The sequence below is a fragment of the Gobio gobio genome (genome assembly GCF_949357685.1).
Source record: "Gobio gobio genome assembly, chromosome: 22".
NCBI lineage: Eukaryota > Metazoa > Chordata > Actinopteri > Cypriniformes > Gobionidae > Gobio > Gobio gobio.
Genome location: NC_137118.1, coordinates 18,692,258 through 18,713,208, shown reverse-complemented (window position 1 = coordinate 18,713,208; position 20,951 = coordinate 18,692,258). Strand labels below are relative to the sequence as shown.

The 20,951-nt window shown below is 37.5% G+C and overlaps 2 protein-coding genes across 3 annotated transcripts; one reads left to right on the top strand and one right to left on the bottom strand.

Moving 5' to 3' along the window:
- Nucleotides 1–537: 537 nt before the first annotated feature.
- antxr2b (ANTXR cell adhesion molecule 2b) lies at nucleotides 538–12,160 on the bottom strand. Of its 2 annotated transcripts, none has more exons than XR_013815545.1 (17): nucleotides 11,701–12,160; nucleotides 11,359–11,430; nucleotides 10,879–10,950; nucleotides 10,697–10,778; nucleotides 10,510–10,614; nucleotides 10,235–10,303; nucleotides 7,409–7,489; nucleotides 7,264–7,324; nucleotides 7,076–7,174; nucleotides 6,710–6,779; nucleotides 6,189–6,267; nucleotides 4,480–4,586; nucleotides 4,350–4,400; nucleotides 4,178–4,273; nucleotides 3,922–4,095; nucleotides 3,739–3,819; nucleotides 538–1,109 (listed from the first exon to the last, which is right to left on the bottom strand). XR_013815545.1 is itself a non-coding variant. In XM_079804051.1 (17 exons), exons 1-17 carry the CDS (start codon nucleotides 11,853–11,855, stop codon nucleotides 1,071–1,073), a joined length of 1,482 nt encoding a protein of 493 aa, XP_079660177.1. In that variant the 5' UTR covers nucleotides 11,856–12,153; the 3' UTR covers nucleotides 538–1,070. The 2 variants fall into 2 exon arrangements, 1 of the variants encoding a protein (XP_079660177.1); XM_079804051.1 differs by having other exon boundaries at nucleotides 4,491–4,586; nucleotides 11,701–12,153.
- Nucleotides 12,161–15,282: 3,122 nt separating this feature from the next.
- On the top strand, nucleotides 15,283–20,647 carry prdm8a (PR/SET domain 8a; the record flags this gene model as incomplete). The annotated part of the gene is made up of 3 exons (XM_079805257.1): nucleotides 15,283–15,516; nucleotides 16,581–16,788; nucleotides 18,474–20,647. The coding sequence occupies 3 exons, from the start codon at nucleotides 15,283–15,285 to the stop codon at nucleotides 19,469–19,471; spliced, it is 1,440 nt and encodes a 479-aa protein (XP_079661383.1). The 3' UTR covers nucleotides 19,472–20,647.
- Nucleotides 20,648–20,951: the final 304 nt, after the last annotated feature.

Sequence of the window (20,951 nt, the reverse complement as noted above, 5' to 3'; positions counted from 1 at the left end):
GTTTCGGCCAAATTTAGTTTTAGACTCTTTTTATCGCTTACAATTATAAATGTGAAATCAAATAATAATATCATATTAATTTTATGTCAGCATATCCCAGCCATTATTTTTTTCAGGTTGTCCCACATATGGAGATGTAGTAAAAAAAAAAAAAAAAAAAAACATGTTTATGTTATAAAATTATGCATTTAACATTAATTGTGTTCATGACAGTGATTTAAATTAGACTTATTTCGTTTTCATATTTAAATAACGTGTCTGTTTCTCAATCACAAATGTACTTGCCAAAATAATCTCTCATAATATAAAAGATTAGGATTATCATTTTGAATATGCAGACATTCTAACATGCTATAATCAAACATTAAACAGTCTTTTGATTATGCTTCACATTAATCCCTGATTACCTAAATAACTGCTCTGTCTGCCGAGCTGTGAGCTTTCACTATATAATCACATAATCGGGAATAACATCAAGAATTCAGTGTTCACTGTATCAACTCATAAATTAACCATTTTAAGATATTACAAGCTTTTACATTTCATCATAAATGTATTTATTACATCATAAATCACACCCTCACAATTGAACTGTATTTTAATTTATTGTAATGCATTTGAAATTCCATTTACATAATTATAAAATAATATCACACATGTTATCTATTGATTAAATCAAATTATAAATAGAAACAAGAACAAATAATTAAATAAACATCTCTACTGATTAACTGGAAAATTGACATCTTTAATAATAATAATGAAAAATAATCATTTACATTTTCTTTCCTTTACAAACCCATTCATAATACACTCACAAGAAGGCACTGTATTGATTTGTACCTAGAAAACCTTAGAAAATTAATAGTTATAAAAGCAGTGATTTCAACCATATACAAAGACATGCAGGAAAAATCAGCAGGATAGATTTTTACATGTACAAATTAAAATCCAAAAGATTTAATTCAGAAGTACAGCTTTGCACACTGTATCCATACTTGTGTGAATTCCCCAATCCTTCTTAAAATTGATCAGAACTCACTTTAAAGTAAAGGACACATTGTGTTTGGTCAGTGACTTTGAACCCGGGTGAATTTGAGACAGCGCCCCTGAAAGAAAAAAACCCAACAAAAGCAGGTTGTTACACATGGAGAATGGAGGACCGACTATCCCACCACCCCCTCTTAAAATCAAACTCATCTCCACCATCTCTTTACCCCATTATCTCTTATAAATGTGAAATATGACAAATCAAATCTCCTATGTCTCTGCCTCATGTTACAAGCTATGCCCTCATTCACTGATTATATATCACATTAACTTTACTGATGCTAAATCATCCACACTGCATGTTTTAAATGCATCTCATATGGTAAAAAATAATTGTTTCGACAATGTTTTTGTCACACTGACATCTACGATAATTTGAAGTAATTGAGAGGGATTTGATTTTAATTGGTGGTAAGGAAGCAGCAATGATGGAGGTCAGGCCGGTTGATCAAGCAACACTAATGCTTGACAAACCCTGTTTGGACAGATCTGGTACCATGAGTGCAGAACAGGTACCAGTATTGAAAATTAAGGCCTATTTATAGCAAATCTTTGACATGAAAAAATCATATTTATTTAAAAAAAAAAAATTATTTGCTTCAGACTTGGTATGAACATTCCTTAACCTCCTAAGACCCAGGGAAACAAAGTCTTTTGAATCTAGTACTTTGTCATGTCGTTTAGAGCATGAGAAACAAATGGAATTTTTATTTTTTCCTTTTTTTGAAAAATTATATTGTATTTATATGTTATGCTATGTCCTCATAAGTGGACACCGGGACTCAGTTGTTAATTTTTTTAATAAATAAATTACACGAAATGGCATGACATGACATGTAAAGGCAAAAACAATGGGATTTTTATTATCATTCACCAATCAATTTTCAGGTTTCAGGATTTTTGTTTTTAACCAAACTTTGTTTAAAGATGATTCTCAGCTATGTTATGAAAGATATAACGGAATTAATTGATATACCATTTTACTTTATGCAAAATGTGGTTATGTGTTTTCCCATTCAATGCAACGTATCTATACACTGGATCTAATTTGCATATTAATGTGTTCTTAACATGTAGTGCAAAAAGTAGTGTAATAATAGGAGTAATAGTTGGCAACATTTTCATAATAATATCTAATATTTTATAGGAACATTGATATGTAATTTCTTTCCCTATTCACTTGTTGTGTCTCCCAAAATGCCTGATAAACGTGCTTTAAGTGCTGAAATCAATGCCCTGTTTTGTAACAGAAAGTCATATTTTGATTAGAAACCCCATAACATTTTCCTGAGATGTTGATTTATAACAAACTATTTGAAAATTTGTCCAAAAGAGTGCTAAATTTGACCATTCAGCCATTTTTAAAGACAGAGAAGTTGTTGTCCTCTGGTATCGCTGAAAAGCCCTGATTGTGCTCTTTACAGGACATCTAAAACTGTGACATGTATGTTGTCAGAGAAATTCACTAAAATATAATGTCATCGTATGAGGACAGTGGCACCCAGGAGGTTAAACGCTCCCAACTCTAACTCTCAAAGACAAGTAAACAGGAAATTATATGAGAAAAAACATGAAAATTGTATATATTCCCATGATTAATATTTCCATTTTCTATTTTTATCTCATTTTCTCTTGTCTTAAGAATTTTTTTTAGGCATTTAAGTGAGAGATTTAAATGAAATGTTTTCCAAGAGTCTACTCGTGCAAAGATATACTGTTGCCCACAGACTGTCAAACAGTTCAACAACATTCACATTGTGCCAAAGAAGGACATTCGGTTAAACTCAAACTGAGCGTGACAGTGAAATCAGCGAGAGGTCAGAGGTCACTCTCGGTAGAGAAGTGTCAGACGAGGGCAGCATCAATGACAACCTGAACTCTGACATTCAGGTCAGCCTAATGATTGTAATCCTGACGACTCGTCGTCTGTGATGAGTGTGTGTTTGAGGGTCAGTTCATGACCAGTCGGAACACCATAACGAGATATATGACGGGAGTGCGTGTGTGTGTGCGATCTGGTCTGTCTGTGACAGGACTGTCAGCTTCATTTGTGCAGCTTATTAGTGCTAATGAGCCTTTTCAGCAGACCAGATGAGGGACTAAGCAGTTGCATTAGCTCTGTTCCAAAGCCTAGTGAGCCGTATACACACAGTAAGCCGTGTTTTAAGGCATCATAGGCTCCTGTTCTAAAAGGTAGGCAGAAACATTATGCTACCTTCTAAAAATCATAGAATGCTTAACAAAAAGAGCAATCCCACAATGCACTGCGACGAGCTCACATGAAAAAAAAACATTTGAGAGAAATGACCATTCAAATATATTATGTACTTTGTTCAAAACACTGCAAAGCATCAACAAAAAAGATCAAATTCAAATATGAAATTTGTGTGCGTTATGCATGTTTATTATAAATTAACTATAATTAATCACAGATTTTCTTTAATAAACCACGTTTAATTACACCTAACAGATCGCACCTAATAAATGGATGTTAGTCCTGTCCGAATCAGTACATAAAATCAGAGATGTCAGGTCATAAGAATTGTAACTCAAACAAATGGCCAATTTTATTTCACCAGAAAGTTTTTGGAATAAAGCTAAGTAATGACTAGTGTGTATATATAATATTAAAAATAGGTTCCTTCATACAGTTTTGCAAAGAAAAAGCACATAGACTGGCAACTGTACCTTGTCATTTGCTGTAGGTCTCATGATGGCAACTCTGTCGTATTGTCTACGCAGCAATGCTAACACAGCATCAAAACGACTCTACAAATGCAAATTACACAAACATACACAAAAGCACATTGCTCAATACATACTGTACATCACCCAGTAACGAAAATTCCAATGTGTTGACAGAACACTTACTTTAATTGGAGTGTACCATTTGTCTGGGACTGGGTCATGATATATTGGTGGTGGTCTGGGTGGGGGTCTTATTACAGGCTCTTCAAACTCCTCCTCTGGCAATTTGACCACAGCATTTTTGGCTTTGGTTAACCGCGCCCCTTCCTCTGTAGAGCCCGTTTCACCCCAGCGAACCTGTCAATGTTGTAAACTTTAGCGTATATCCATAGAACTTTTGTTTTTGCCGTCAGTGGATTGCTTTGGATGGTTGTGTTACCTCCATGCGTGTAATACCACCAGGCCCTCTGCCACCATAATAAGATGCATCCACTGTGGGCCATTTCTTCTTCGGCAGAGGGTCCACCTCAGGCTCCTATAAGATCATACCAAGCATTTCAAGGCATTGCCAATTCAGCTGATTCAAATATATTTCAAGTCCCAATACCTACAGATATTGGACGTGGAGGCGGCGGACGAGATGGGGGTGGATCCCTGATAACCTGCCATAGGAGGAGAGAAACAGCCCCCATGAATATTAATATCTCATTAATATACACAAGTGTGTGGGAAAGAACAAACCTTGTGCTCACCACAGTGCAGCAGAGAGGCCAGAACCACCAGAGCACAATTAAACCCACCAGCACCAACAGCACCAGGATCACAATGACCATCACTATCCCATCAGACTATGAGAAATGAAAAGATGATTGTTACAATAAATCAAATCAAAAATGTATGCATGCATGTATATAGATATACTGTATGTATGTATATATATATATATATACACTGATCAGGCATAACATTATGACCGGTAAAATTAATAACTCTTCATTACGGCACCTGTTAGTGGGTGGGATCTATTGGGCAGCAAGTGAACATTTTGTCCTCAAAGTTGATGTGTTAGAAGAAGGAAAAATGGGCAAGCATAAGGATTTGAGCGAGTTTGACAAGGGCCAAATTGTGATGGCTAGACGACTGGGTCAGAGCATCTCCAAAACGGCAGCTCTTGTTGGGTGTTCCCGGTCTAGAGTGGTCAGTATCTATCAAAAGTGGTCCAAGGCAGGAACAGTAGTGAACCAGCGACAGGGTCAAGGGTGGCCAAGGCTCATTGATGCACGTGGGGTGCGAAGGCTGGCCTGTGTGGTCCGATCAAACAGACGAGCTACTGTAGCTCGTTTTCTTTTAAATTACTTTGATGGCCGGGTGCGTGTGTGTTGCCCACCTGGGGAACACATGGCACCAGGATGCACTATGGGAAGAAGGCAAGCCAGCAGAGGCGGTGTGATGCTTTGGGCAATGTTCTGCTGGGAAACCTTGGGTCCTGCCATCCATGTGCATGTTACTTTGACACGTATCACTTATAAGCATTGTTGCAGACCATGTACACCCTTTCATGGAAACGATATTCCCTGGTGTCTGTGGCATTTTTCAGCAGTATAATGTGCCCTACCACAAAGCAAAAATGGTTCAGGAATGGTTTGAGGAGCACAACAACGGGTTTGAGTTGTTGACTTGGCGCGTGTCCAAATTCCCCAGATCTCAATCCAATCGAGCATTTGTGGGATGTGCTTAACAAACAAGTCCGATCCATGGAGGCCCCACCTCACAACTTACAGGACTTAAAGGATTTGCTGCTAACATCTTGGTGCCAGACACCACAGCAAACCTACATGGGTCTAGTGGAGTCCATGCCTCGACAGGTCAGGGCTGTTTTGGCAGCAAAAGGGGGACTAACACAATATTGTGTAACACAATATTGGTCATAATGTTATGCCTGATCATATATACCGGTATATATATATATATATATATATATATATATATATATATATATATATATATATACACTGTATCAAAAATACAGTAATAACAAAATACAGTAAAGTTTTCTATTTTAATTTACATTAAAATATTATTTATGCAAAGCTGAATTTTCATCAGCCATTATGCCAGTCTTCTGGTAACATATTTATATAAACTAAAAATAAATAATAGTTGAAAAATGTAAAAAAAAATGAGAAATGTAACAAAATTAATAAAACTTCACCTAACATTAAAATGGAAAATATTTTTTAAAAATATTTTACAAATATTACAAAAGTATTATAATAGTATTTATATTTCAGGGGAACATGTGCTAACCTCTACAACAAAGCTCAAATAAAAATTGGTTTAATTTGCTTCCTATAACCAGAGTGTTCACTGTGATATTTTCTGACCTTTTTAGCAAATTTCTGTATTATTATAGTTAATACATTTATTTAAAAAATTTATTGAGCACTTACACATGTAGTGGCGTATACTGTGATTGGACTTGAAATGAAAGACTGGCCATTATTTAGACTAATGAGCACATCGATTGAGCTGTTGAGAGAGGGAAAGTCCGTTATTACATGATTTAGTGGAAGAGGCGGAGCATAGTTTGTCATTGTGAGGCCAACAGCGCTATGCTAAAGTATTCTTTATAAAACAACAAGATGAATGAAGTTGTTCGATTTGGGAAAAATCCCTTTCATCTGTACAAAACAAACTTGGCAATGACGAAAGGCAAACGGTGGGTCATTCAGCGCTTCTCTTTAGCTGGCAAACAAAAATGTGCTGTCGTCACACACGCTGCTTTGTTTCAGCCCTGCACCGGGCCTGCCGCTTATCAGTTGTCTATTAGCTAAGCTATAAACAGAAACTGAGATAGAAACCGCCGGGAAAAGATGATGAACTCGTTCCCTTTGCATGTCGGCTTGTAACAGCTGTAGCTCTGAATGGAGAGCCACTGTTCTCCAACAGAAGCTGGTCGAATGCCACTTACTGTCCAACCTCGGTCAACACTGGAGCAGGACACAGCACGTAATTATCCTTCACTATACTCGGCCTCTCATCTAGAAGGAAGAGAGAGCAGCATGAGATTGCCGTAAAATGCCAAATACAGGCTGAAACACAGAGGCCTTATTTAAGGATGTATCTGCATGCAACTTCCCCATCGGCTAAAAAGACAGAGAGGCCATGCGGATTTTGCGATCACAAAAAAAATAATAATAGCATTGTGGCTTACCATGCCACTTATTCATTTGCTGAATGTGGAGTTGAATTATATGCCTTGTTTTATGAGGAGTATCTTTGTGGATAGGGCGTCTTGTTTTGTTTTATAATAGACGGAATGCATTGAATGGCTTACTGTAAGGATCCTGTTTATTGACAGATAATGTGCAGACCACACCCTCTGAGGTTCTTCCCTGCGTGAAGCCCCTTCCTCTCAAAACAATGTTGAACGATTCTAAAACACAATGTTTACACTGAAATAAGTCATGATCGGGAGTCCAAAAATGTTTAAAATCTAGTATACATGGGACTTTTTAGACGTACCATTCACGCAAATGCTGGAGGGCTCAAGGTTAAAAATCTCTACACAGGATTTCTTTAAAATCTGTAAACACAAATACAACTTAATTAGAAGGCAGCATAAAAACCGCATGTAATAAATGTAATTTTTGCTTACATTAAACCTCACCGAATTTACGATGTTTTTTAGGGCATGGAATCCATCCAGGACAGGAAACACTTGGTCTTTGCTGTCTGCAATATCTATAAGCTGATTATGAACACATATTAAAAACTGGCATATCATGTCAGAAATTAGCTTTTTTTCAGGAGCACACATCTCTGTGTGTGCCAGTTCTTGAAGGCATCTTGCTACCATTTCCCATGCCAGAATCAATATCTTGCTAATGTAAAATGAGCCGGATATGTGCTCTGCAGAATCCAATTATACTCAGCATCATCCTGCCTGGACAAGCACATCCACCACAGTCAATATAAAGGATGCCTCTGTTACACTAATGCTGTTACTAATGCACATAGAAAAACAATATCGCCATGACAACAACATTCCCATGACAGCAATTACAAGCGATACACCAACAACTGATGGACTACAATAGATTCAGACAAAAGAGAAATGTCAAAAACTGAATTTTTACATTTTCTGTAGAAAATGTTGCTTTGCTGTGTGAAATACACCACCATGATGCTAGTGTTGTTTGGGTGGTTGCCAAGGCGTTTCTATGGGGTTGCTGAGGTGTTCATGGTTGCTATGATGTTTGGGGTGGTTGCCAAGCTGTTATGTGGTTGTTCTGAGTGGGTAATAGTCAAAGACTTTACATATAAGAAGATGGTGCACTCCAATTACTTATGAATGGGATTACTTATGAAGTGCAACACCCAATATGGTGAATAAGCCCACCTTCTAAATGAATGAGCCCATCGTTGATTAGTAAAGTCGTTGCTATAGAAACAGGCAGTGTTACGCACGTTTAGGATTGCGCAGGCGCATTTGCTTTGTCCAAGCTGAAAAATGTAGCTTTTTGTCACGATGTGAGCGTTTAGAAACACCAAATTTATGAGACAGTTGTAAGAATTAATTGGTGATTTTAAATATTAAATTTAATCGTAAGCTTGGCGAACAGTTTTGGAGAATTCAATGTTTCCCCATTCAAAAAGATAGGAGCTGCTTGCACAGGCAGCGTGCTAGCTGGGGACTATTTTCAGGCGCTGCGTAATATCATTGCGCCGCTGCACCCATGGTACGTCGTTAGAGTATAGTTCCTAGCCATATTGGTCAAGAAAATCGCAACTTTAAATTTTCTGCTAGTCTTAGTACACCATGTAACTATAGAAGAGACAAGTTTTAAAAAGAAAAAATGTCTAAAGTTTTTGGTCATTTTTGAGCGAGATCCTAACGGTCTAATCAGATTCAATGACCTACGCTAAGCTATGCTAAAAGTTCTATTGCCAGATTCGGAGATCGGAGTTGAAAAATGAGCCTATTTTGAAGAAAAAGCGGAGTGTTCCTTTAAACTTAAAATAAGAAAGTATACTTTCAGTCTACTTTTTATACTCTACTTATACTGACAGAAAAGTCGAAGTATATTTGGCCTGTACTTGTACTCTTTCGTAGATATAAAGTATAATTAAGTATTCTAAGTATACTTGGCTTGTGGTTGTGTTTAATCTTTTGATGGATTAGCCAATTAAATATACTTTTTCACATAGTTTTACATTTTTAAAGAGAACAGATATGTTCCTAATTCAGATAATTCAGATAATCTGAATTTTTGTGTAGGCTAGTCATATAGAATCCATGATTGAAATGAATGAATGAGTCCCCATAGTATAAATAGGAATTTACTTCAAATCTATTTTACTCTTTCCACGCCACTGACTGAATTTTCGAGAAGTCCGACTATCCATGTTTTCACTGTTATACGGTAGGGGGCGCTATGACACATCTTCTAGTACAGAATCTCCGGATCAAAACACAGACAAAGAAGCCGAATCAAGTGATAAAAGATAGCTCAAGCAAATGTACAATACATGATCATCAAACATTAAACAGCATGTAAATCAAAACTGCCTAACATTACTGAATGAAATGTCAATCCCATGAAGAGGAAACGACTGTGAAGTTTTGGGGGACTTTGGTTTAAAATTTTGCCTTTTTAATGAAATTTACCCACATTCAACTGTTGATAAAAAGGATGCATGAAGCTATACTTCAATGTTTTTAAAATTAAAGTACAGTTAAATGTAGGCTATTTTTCAACTATAAAATAATTATACTTAAATAGGAACATAGTAGCTTAGTATACTTACAGTGCAAAAATAATATAAAAATAGTAAACTATAAGTATGATGTTTACCTAAAGAAAACTTACAAGTAAACTTGCAGTATAAAACTACTAAACTAGTAGTTTACTGAGTATACACATTTATAAACTAAACATTTAAATATTAAAATAATAATATACTTATGCAGTACAAATGAGAAACGTAGTTGTGAACTTGTGCTCTTAAATTTTAGTATTGTTACTTATAGTATACTTGAATGTATACTTTTTATATACTACATTTTGGCCAATTTAGTCCCAAGCAGTATAGAAATAGTACACTTACAAGTTTATTAGTACATCGATATTAGTATAGTACTTACTACATAAAGTATACTTCATAAAATAAACTTGAGTTATAGTTATTTTTCTTAAGGGGCTGGGTGGTCGCCAGGCTGCTTTGTGGTCGCTTAGATATTCAGAGTGTTTATAAGATTGCTTATATATAAACAATATAGCAGCTGTTCTGGTGGTTGCTAGTCAAGAGTCCACTCCCAAGTTTGTGTGATATTGTGGTCACTATATGGCTCAGATCCCTCCTTCAATGTACTTCTATGGGATTTTTCATCTCTTTTAGTATCCATAGGGTGAAAAAATGTACGTCTTTAATATTAAGTGTGTTTTAATAGTATATTCCACAGCAGGTTTTATCATTTGCTGAAAAGTCTTACTTGGTTCGCATCAAAGTCCTTCACGCCAACACAATAAACCCGTGCACCAAACTGCCTCGCCTGATCAGCCTGAGGAAGCACACAGGGAATTCATTACTTCATTATTAAATATTTTATTTAAAAAAATGAATGTGCATAATATTTATATAAATGCTAAACATGTCAACATTTAACAATTGTATTGGACTGATTTTATCTCAGTACACCATTTTCATGTAAGTGCTTCCATAGGTTATGCAACATAAATATTCCATATACGTGTTGTGCCGCTTTACCTCTTTCACGGCAAGGTCATGCGGATAGAGCTCCAGCTTCCCATCAGTGAGTGCAATGATGATGCTAGATGCTCTTCCACCCTGCGTATTCATCTGTTCTAATGCCTAAAATGTTTTTATTTATGACATTTGACATACATATAGAAACAAGATATGCAATATATGCATTTGAGAATAAGCTATTTACCTTTATTAAGCCCTCATGCATGAAGGTATCACCAGCAGGTCTGATCTCGCTCAACTTCTGCAAACCATTATCAATAGCTGCCCTAAATGCCCAGGAAAAACATCAGTTATATGCTTTTGATCTGTAGGATTTATCTTAACAATACTACAGTATGACTCACAATAGACTAAATGAAATCGCACCTGTCTCCAGTGAGAGGTAACACAACTTCTGCACTAGAGGAAAACACTATGAAGGACACCCTCATTTTCGGGCTAAAGGAAGTAGAAACAATTATGAAATGTGGTTACGACAAAATGATCTGTTTTCTTAAATATACATACTATTTAATAGTGCAGTAATTGGTGTACTGTGACACTATTTGAGGTTGACCACTGTGCCCTCATGCCCAAACACGCATTAACTAGGTCACCATACCACACACTAATCCAAACACACATTTTACACAGGCTAAAGTTAAACATAGTAATATAAAATTAAGTTTATATTTAGTTCCACACATGTGCAAGAGTCTGAGACTCAAACAAGTGGTTTGAACCAGGCAACACTTGAGTGTGGTAGTCCTGAAACTCTATAACCCATCTGATAGCTTTAGTTAGCCTATTTGTTAGTTGATTATAAAAAAGTAACTAATAAAGAGAGTTTAACTTATCGTTTCTTACCTTACAAAACGATTAGTAAGTTGTTCCACAAATGTATATATCTCCAGCCAGTTGTCAGACACACTGCCTGACCTAGAATGATGGAGAACAGTGAGTGCTTTAGAAGAGAAACGGGCCATATAAGGGCTCCTGGGAGCTTTTAGGAAAAACATTAACTGTAGGCTAACGTTACCTAAAAATACCAGGACTAATAATAAGCTCACTGGAGTTATTAATGTTATTGATAATATTTCAGTCAGGTGAGCACAGAGAGAGGTGCGCATGTGTGTTTGCACGTTTTATAAACACAGCCTATAAAAAATATAGACATATATACAATCGATTAAATGCTGTGAAACTCACCGATCCAACACAAAATACAAATCAAAGGCTCCATGGCAAGACCCATCTTCTCCTTTCCCAGATGAAGTCAGGAGAGAGATGCAGAAAAGTTGGAGGACCCAAGTGGCTTTAATGGCATGATCGCTGTCTCCTCTCGTTCCTGTCATGTACTGCATGTCGTTGTTAAGGGGAACACATCAAATCTAGTAGTAGAAATGCAGTTGACGCGCGTGGACGGAGCGAGCAGTTATTTTACTCCTGCATGACAGCGCGCGCTCACCATCGAACAATATAAAATCACTCTTTAAAAGCCACTCCTGCCGCGGCCTTAGGGAATTGTTATTCGTTCTCTCCCGTTTTCAAAGATCCATCTCCTCCACTCGAGATTAATTTCATTCCGTGAAGTTTTTTTCTATTCCATTCACAGCGGGTCCGGTTTGCATTGCACAGGAACACATGATTCAGTGCGCATGCGCTGAATGTGCTGTTGCGCTCGTACAAGAGCGTGTGATCAGATTTGAGAGCACCAAATGCCTTTGGCAACAATATAGTAGGCTTATATATAGGACATTTTCACGATTTATACATTTATGTCTATTGACTGTTATCACACAGGCTAGATCATATTCATATGCTGTATTAAGGTGTATAGCGGTTGCATAAGCATTATGTGCACGTGTCTTAAGCCAATGTCTAGGATCAGCACTAGTCAAGGGGCATTCAGCCTTACTTTTCGGCATCAAATTAGGCCAGTCTAAGTTTTTATGTAACTGATTTTAAAACTAAACAGTTTTTAGTTTTTTTAATGAAAAAAACGTATGTCTTAACGTATAGCCTACAACCGTCCCGTGTTAAGTGGTCAACAACTAAAAAAAGAAGTAGCTAGGTCATTTGATTAGAGCGAATAACCAAGCCACCCGTCAGACCACCAACCCCACCCACACCACACACTTCGGCCTATAGGCTATAGCCTACTCGAGTCGGCAGCGGGGCCATGGGCGCTGATCCCGTGGGTGCTCGGGGGTTCCAGCACCTACGGAAATGGTCGAGCACCTACGAAAAAACACGAGATATATTCTCCATTCAATTTAACCAACAACAAAAAAGAAAGAAAGAAAAAAAGATTGCAGCTTTCACACAAAACTTTCTTTTCATTTTTATAGGCCTAGTTAATTTGACAAATGTCAAGAGCGCATTTGTGAATCTTTTTGCTATTGGCTATATATAAAGTGGCTGCATTACTGAATAGGCATATATATATATATATATATATATATATATATATATATATATATATATATATATATATATATATATATATATATATATATATATATATATATATATATATATATATATATATATATATATATATACAGTGAGGATAAGTATTTGAACACCCTGCTATTTTGCAAGTTAGAAATCATGGAGGGGTCTGAAATTGTCATCGTAGGTGCATGTCCACTGTGAGAGACATCTAAAAAATCCAGAAATCACAATGTATGATTTATTTGTATGATACAGCTGCAAATAAGTATTTGAACACCTGAGACAATCAATGTTAATATTTGGTACAGTAGCCTTTGTTTGCAATTACAGAGGTCAAACATTTCCTGTTTTTCACCAGGTTTGCACACACTGCAGGAGGGATTTTGGCCCACTCCTCCACACAGATCTTCTCTAGATCAGTCAGGTTTCTGGCCTGTCGCTGAGAAACACAGAGTTTGAGCTAATTTAAATGGTTTTAATTACTAATACTGTGTTTGACCCCCTTTCGCCTTCAGAACTGCCTTAATTCTACGTGGCTGAAAGCATTCTTTATAAATGTTGGCCCATATTGATAGGATAGCATCTTGCAGTTGATGGAGACTTGTCTGATGCACATCCAGGGCAAGAAGCTCCCGTTCCACCACATCCCAAAGATGCTCTATTGGGTTGAGATCTGGTGACTGTGGGGGCCATTTTAGTACAGTGAACTCATTGTCATGTTCAAGAAACCAATTTGAAATTATTCGAGCTTTGTGACATGGTGCATTATCCTGCTGGAAGTAGCCATCAGAGGATGGGTATGGTGCTCATAAAGGGATGGACATGGTCAGAAACAATGCTCAGATAGGCCGTGGCATTTAAACGATACTCAATTGACACTAAGGGGCCTAAAGTGTGCCAAGAAAACATCCCTCACACCATTACACCACCACCACCAGCAGCCTGCACAGTGGTAACAAGGCATGATGGATCCATGTTCTCATTCTGTTTACGTCAAATTCTGACTCTACCATCTGAATGTCTCAACAGAAATCGAGACTCATCAGACCAGGCAACATTTTTCCAGTCTTCAACTGTCCAATTTTGGTGAGCTCGTACAAATTGTAGCCTCTTTTTCCTATTTGTAGTGGAGATGAGTGGTACCCGGTGGGGTCTTCTGCTGTTGTAGCCCATCCGCCTCAAGGTTGTGCGTGTTGTAGCTTCACAAATGCTTTGCTGCATACCTCGGTTGTAACGAGTGGTTATTTCAGCCAAAGTTGCTCTTCTATCAGCTTGAATCAGTCGGCCCATTCTCCTCTGACCTCTAGCATCAACAAGGCATTTTCGCCCACACGACTGCCGCATACTGGATGTTTTTCCCTTTTCACACCATTCTTTGTAAACCCTAGAAATGGTTGTGCGTGAGGAAAATCCCAGTAACTGAGCAGATTGTGAAATACTCAGACCGGCCCGTCTGGCACCAACAACCATGCCACGCTCAAAATTGCTTAAATCACCTTTCTTTCCCATTCTGACATTCAGTTTGGAGTTCAGGAGATTGTCTTGACCAGGACCACCCTAAATGCATTGAAGCAACTGCCATGTGATTGGTTGATTAGATAATCGCATTAATGAGAAATTTAACAGGTGTTCCTAATAATCCTTTAGGTGAGTGTATATACTATAGTTTTCCTGCGGATAGGCCAATATGGTGCTTTTAAATGGAAATACAAATATATATTTATACTAGAGAGATTTAAAGATATTCACTCATATAGCCTATACATTAGAGTAAAAGGTTCACCATTTGTGTTGCTTAGATAGATAGATAGATAGATAGATAGATAGATAGATAGATAGATAGATAGATAGATAGATAGATCGATAGATAGATAGATAGATAGATAGATAGATAGATAGATAGATAGAGCACCTTGATCTGTATCTGAATGTGAATAATAGCCTGCAGCCATAAGAGATCATTAACGGCTGAGCGCACTGCTGTTAAATATGACAGTAATGAGCTCATCTCAGCGATGTCAGGTTAGACGTTTGAGCAAAAGATCATGCACACACATCCATAAGCGACACTGACCCAGAACGACTCGTATTACGGATAAGAGCACAGAGAGACCAGAGGTCAGAAGGATCGGGGCGGAGTCATTGTTTCCCGCAGATAAATGATTGCGCTTATAATTTAAGAATCATCGCTCAGAGCATCCAGCAGGATCAGGAGTCAGGACTTACTCCAAGACATTCAGCGGAGAGGATTTTATCTGTGCTGTGGATTAAAATGGTAAGATGCGTTTATGACAACAACAAAAAAAAAACTATCTATAAAAAAATATACAGAAAATGAATTTGGTTTTAAAAGCAGGCTTATTGTCTCAGGGTCCAGAGGAAAGTGCGCGTTTTCTGCATGCTAAGCGCTGGATTAGAAGCGCGCTGAGCAGCATCATCACCCCTCGAGCTGTACCTGCAGGAGCTGTGTTCGGTCCTTGTGCTGTAACACACACCTCTCTGTGTGACAGCATCGCGTTCATCGCCAGCAAGTGCTCGGACAGACGCGCGACTGCCTACGTGCTCCAGGTAAATTGCGCATTTCAATTTAGTAATTTAGGCTACCGTCACTCTTGTTACGCTTTTACACAGTGAACATTTCTAAGGATGAAAACATATTTATGTATGTATTTCCACCATTATTAGGAAAAAGTTAACACATGGGAACCTCTAGTTTTATATTTGAAAACTTAACTAACAGGTATTTTAAAAACAAATGTTAAAAACTGTTGTAATCAGAAATATATATATATATACAAAAATGATCATGTCATTTAGCCTACTCACCATTTGTCGTTCCAAAACTGTGAGTTTCTTTCTTCTGTTGAAGAACATATTTTAAAGAATGTTGGTAACAGTTGACTTTGACTTCCATAGTGTTTCCTACTATGGAAATCAATGGCTACAGTCAACTGTCTGGTTACCAACATTCTTCACAGATTTGGATAATTTGAATGTGAGTAAATATGAACAATCCCTTTAATAAGTGAACAACCGTCAGTAAAACAAGTATTTTTGTAATTACATATAAAACACACACAAAAAGGATTCTTTCTCATAACTAAAAAAGAGAGAGATTATCCTACTGCTCATAAAACATTCACTACTGAGCTATAACCAGGAAAGAATCTCAAGCTGACGACATTTCTGTAACTACCATAAATAGACACTTCCTTGAAAATAAATTCCAGATCAGCGCTACAACAACCATAATGAAATGACCCTGAAATAACAATAGATAATGCAATTTACTGTGAAAACCATCATGTCTTGTCTAAAATATAAACACTTATAATAGGCTTACCATAGTGAATCAGGGTAAGACAAAAACACGTTTCATTATTAAAATTTTGAACAAAAAAAGTTAACGTACATAATTTTGAATCAATGTACAAAACCACTGCTAGAGAAAATCAGGATTTGTGTAATTGCAATTTGGAAAGAAAACCTTAAAGTTTCTGAGATATATATAGCCCTTATAGCCTCTTCACCATGTGACCGATCTATACCCTATTGGATGTAATTTTTTGGTATTACAAATAGTAAATGCATGAATTTTCAGTTCTTAAGGACATGTTCTTTTGCATTGACAGATCGACCCATCAGCGGCCAGCGAAAGTCTGCAGATGATTCAGTCGGCTAGGAATGCAGAGGAACAAAATCTAGAGGCATATATGAAGAACGGACATCTATGTTTCAGAGCCATAAAGGATATTCCTGAAAACACTGAGCTTTTAGCTTGGTATGGGAGAGATCTAGCCAAACTGCTTGGTCTCAGCAACGAGCAAAAGAACCCAAAAGGTTTGAATACATTATATATTTAGTCTTTGGTTTCAGAATGAATCAGTGTTTTTTGAACAAATCGGTTAAGTGAATGATTCAGTGACTATCTCATAAAGAGAAAGTCACTTGTTTTGTTAAAGGCACAATATGTAAGATTTTGGGATTCAAATATCCAAAAACCACTAGAACAATGTTATATATTTTGTTGACTTGTGTACTCACATTATCCCAAATGTTTCCTAGTTTAAATCCAGAGAAATAAGCAATTTTAACCAGGACACAGACCGTGTCCGTGCTTCGCCTATCAATGACATCATACCCGCGTTACCCTCGATTTCCGGTTTTATTTTGTAGTAACCATGGAAACACCAAAAACACCTTAATATATTATGTTTTATTAGACAGGTGAGCAACTGTTTGGAGACATTCATCGACAGAAAACGAATCATTGTTCTACAGCTCAACACAGTTAGTCTAGTGTTTAAATCTTGTTTTCTTGATTTACCGAGATGTTTTACCATGCCTAATATCTATCTAGCTTACTGTAGTGTGAAACAAGTGTCTCATAGCAGCCACCGAGCAAACACACAGAGTAGCATTATGACATAACTTTCAACACACTCAAATAATGTATAAAATATGACAAAACAGCACTTCGCACGCATGACCGGAAGAAGCGGAAGCGGTAGTGCGGCATAATAAAAGCTCTGCGAAATCCAGGCGTCATCAAGCTACGCCTTTGTTTTGAATAAGAGACCTCTAGTGGCAAAAAATTACATATTGTGGCTTTAAAGGGTTAGTTCACCTAAAAATTTAAATTGTGTAATTAATTACTTACCTTCATGTCGTTCGACACCCGTAAGACCTCCTTTCATCTTCGGAACACAAATGAAGATATTTTAGTTGAAATCCGATGGCTCGGAAAGGTCTCCATTGGATGCACTGTACACTCTCAAGACCCATAAAAGGTACTAAAGACGTCGTCCATCTCACTACAGTGGTTCTACAATAACTTTATGACGCGACGAGAATAGTTTTTGTGTGCAAAAAAAACCCTAAATAACAACTTATATAGTGATGACCGATTTCAAAACACTGCATCATGAAGCTTCGAAGCGTTATGAATCAGTGAGTCGAATCATGATCACTCACTGATTCATAGCGCTTCGAAGCTTCATGATGCCGTGTTTTGAAATCGGTCATCACTATATAAGTCGTTATTTAGGTTTTTTTTGCGCACAAAAACTATTCTCGTCGCTTCATAAAGTTATTGTAGAACCACTGTAGTGAGATGGACTTTGTAACGACGTCTTTAGTATCTTTTATGGGTCTTGAGAGTGTACAGTGCATTGTGCCAATGGAGGCCTTTCTGAGCCATCGGATTTCAACTAAAATATCTTCATTTGTCTTCCGAAGATGAACGAAGGTCTTACGGGTGTCGAACGACATGAGCGTAAGTAATTAATGACAGAATTTTCATTTTTGGGTGAACTTACCCTTTAATGAATGCGTCAATGTTTTTGAATGAATCAGTTGAATTAACGATTAAATGACTCACTCACAAGCTTGTTTGATTTCTAAATAAATCAGTGTTTTTGAAAGAAATGGTTAAATGAAACGATTCAATGACTTGTCACCACCTACTGTTAATTTCTAAATGCTTCGTTGTATATTGACTTTTTATCTGTCTTTCTCTTTTTAAGGTTTCATATGCTCTGCATGCAAACAGAGTTTTCTCTTTGAATTCCCTTTATTGGCTCACCAGAGATTTTTCTGCATAGAGAAACCTACATGTCTTTCGAAGAAACTCACCATCCCAGAAATCCATTCACTGAGTAGCAAACCTACCACAGACTTCCACAATTTAGCACGAGAGCTGGAGAACTGCAGGAAAAATCGACCCGCAGATGCAAAGAGCACTAAAAGAAGACGTTCTCTTGAATCAGACACAGATGAGAGTGATGGCGAACCGTCGTCTTTTGACACCCATGGAGATGAAAAGGTGTCCGTTAAAAGGTTTTGTTTTAATGGAGTGAATAGACATTCGTCTGCCAGCAAAAAGTCTTTCAGCAAGGGCCGAAATTCTCAGTGCAGCCCAACACAAAGCCATGACAACAGCACAACAGACTCAGAGAGGCAGGATTTGAAACCTATTACAATAGCGGCCAAGCGTGCGTTCACCAGTAGAGGGTTATATGATGTTCCAGATGAAAAGGACAGGAAGAGCGCGTTCACGCAACCTCCACGTATCACGCCCCATATCCCACTGATGTCAGCCAGTCTTACCAATGACACCACCCCTAACCGGACAGCTATCCTCCCCAGCATTCTACCACTCAACTTCCAGGGCTCTGCTTTGCTATATAAGGACCTTCCCAAACAGTTACCTCTTCTTCCCAGCGCAAACCTTTGGCCCAAGACCTCCCGAGGGCTGCAGCAACAGCGCTCTACTCCTTTGCAGTCGCTACTGCCTCCCTCTCTGTCTCCTCTCAGTCTACCTATGCAGAACTGGTGCGCTAAATGTAACATTTCTTTCCATATGACATCAGATCTGGTGCAACACATGAGGTCCCACCACAAGAGGGCGATGTCAGATGAGAAGCAGCCGAGGCACAGGGATGAGAGGCTGAAGTGTCCGATTTGTAAGGAAGCATTCAGAGAGCGTCATCACCTGTCACGTCACATGACCTCTCATGCATAAACTCATGCTAAACAAAAATATTCACCTCCTACCTAGTTCCTCATATCTAAATAAGCATTTAAAAAAATATTTTTGAAGAATATATTAAATGTCAACCTCAGATTGAAATGTTATTCATTAAGTTTGAAACATTGTTATATATTTTAGCAGTGGTCAATGCCATCATCAGGGATTAGGGAATGTGAATGAGGTCCACTAGGTCCAGTGTACTCATTTTGTTCTAAGGTCAATGAATTTCAGTGAAAACTTTGGTCGGCACTTACCCAGGGGCATTACTCACTAAAAATATTAAAGGAATAGTTCACCCAAAACTGAAAATTCTGTCATAATTTAGTCACCCTCAAGTTCTTCCAAACCTGTATGAATTTCTTTGTTCTGCCAAACACAAAGGGAGATATTTGGAAGAATGTTTGTAACCAAGCAGATCTCGGCAGCCATTGCCTACCATAGTTGGGAAAAAAATACTATGGTAGTCAATGGCTGCCGAGTGTTCAACAGAACAAAGAAATTCATACAGATTTGGAACAACTTAAGGTAATGATAGCATTTTAATTTTGGGGGGAACTATCCCTTTAAGATGTATGTTTATAGACCTTATGCTGCAGAGAAACACAGCCATCTTTTTATTATTTTGTTTGAACTTCCGTGTTAGCGGTAGCTCTGTATATTTACATGGTGTCGCTGTGTTTAGCATTTGACGTGGATTTACTTATTGTAGAGTTAACGAAAGTTATCATGAGCATTGTAATGTTTGAAGTGGATGTCTTAAATGTCAGTAGACCAGGAAGACTCATTCATAAATCCGCAAGCTCTTACCTTCATGCTGTGTAAAAAAAAAAAAAACGTAAGACGGAACACAACGGCGAGCACAGCGCTAAAAAGGGGCGGGGTTACATAAGGTCTTATTATTAAATGCAAGTTTTTTTTAATGGTTTGAAATTTATTTATGAATTGCTTATTCCCATTTAACATTCAGTGCCCCTTTGTGTTGTTAACCAATTTATTTAGTGAAAGAAGCTACATAAATGTCATTTGAATGCATCAATGGTACCATGAATTCGTTCTGTCAGAAAACAATCCAATGTCATCACTGTTTTATTGTACTTCCAAATAAAATGTTTTGCTTTTTGCAAATATTTGTATAATATAACAGTATTAAACTTGAAATTCTTTGTGAAAGAAGGCACTAACAGATTCATATCATTGTATGCGTGTTTGGTTTAAACTTTGAGGTTTTAACAATCCAAGCGCATGACTATAACGCCGGGTGCATGGTCCAAAATGGTTCTTTCTACTCTCTTAAAGAGTCATGGGTTTGTTTTGGGTATAATGTGCATTAAAACCAATCAGAGTATCATGTCCCAAAAGCCACCATGGCTGATTCACTATTTACATGGTGGAATTTGCGAGCGGAAAGACTGAATCCTTTTATTTTTAATATTTAAAAATGTTTGTGTGCTGCTGCACGTCCCTGTGTGTG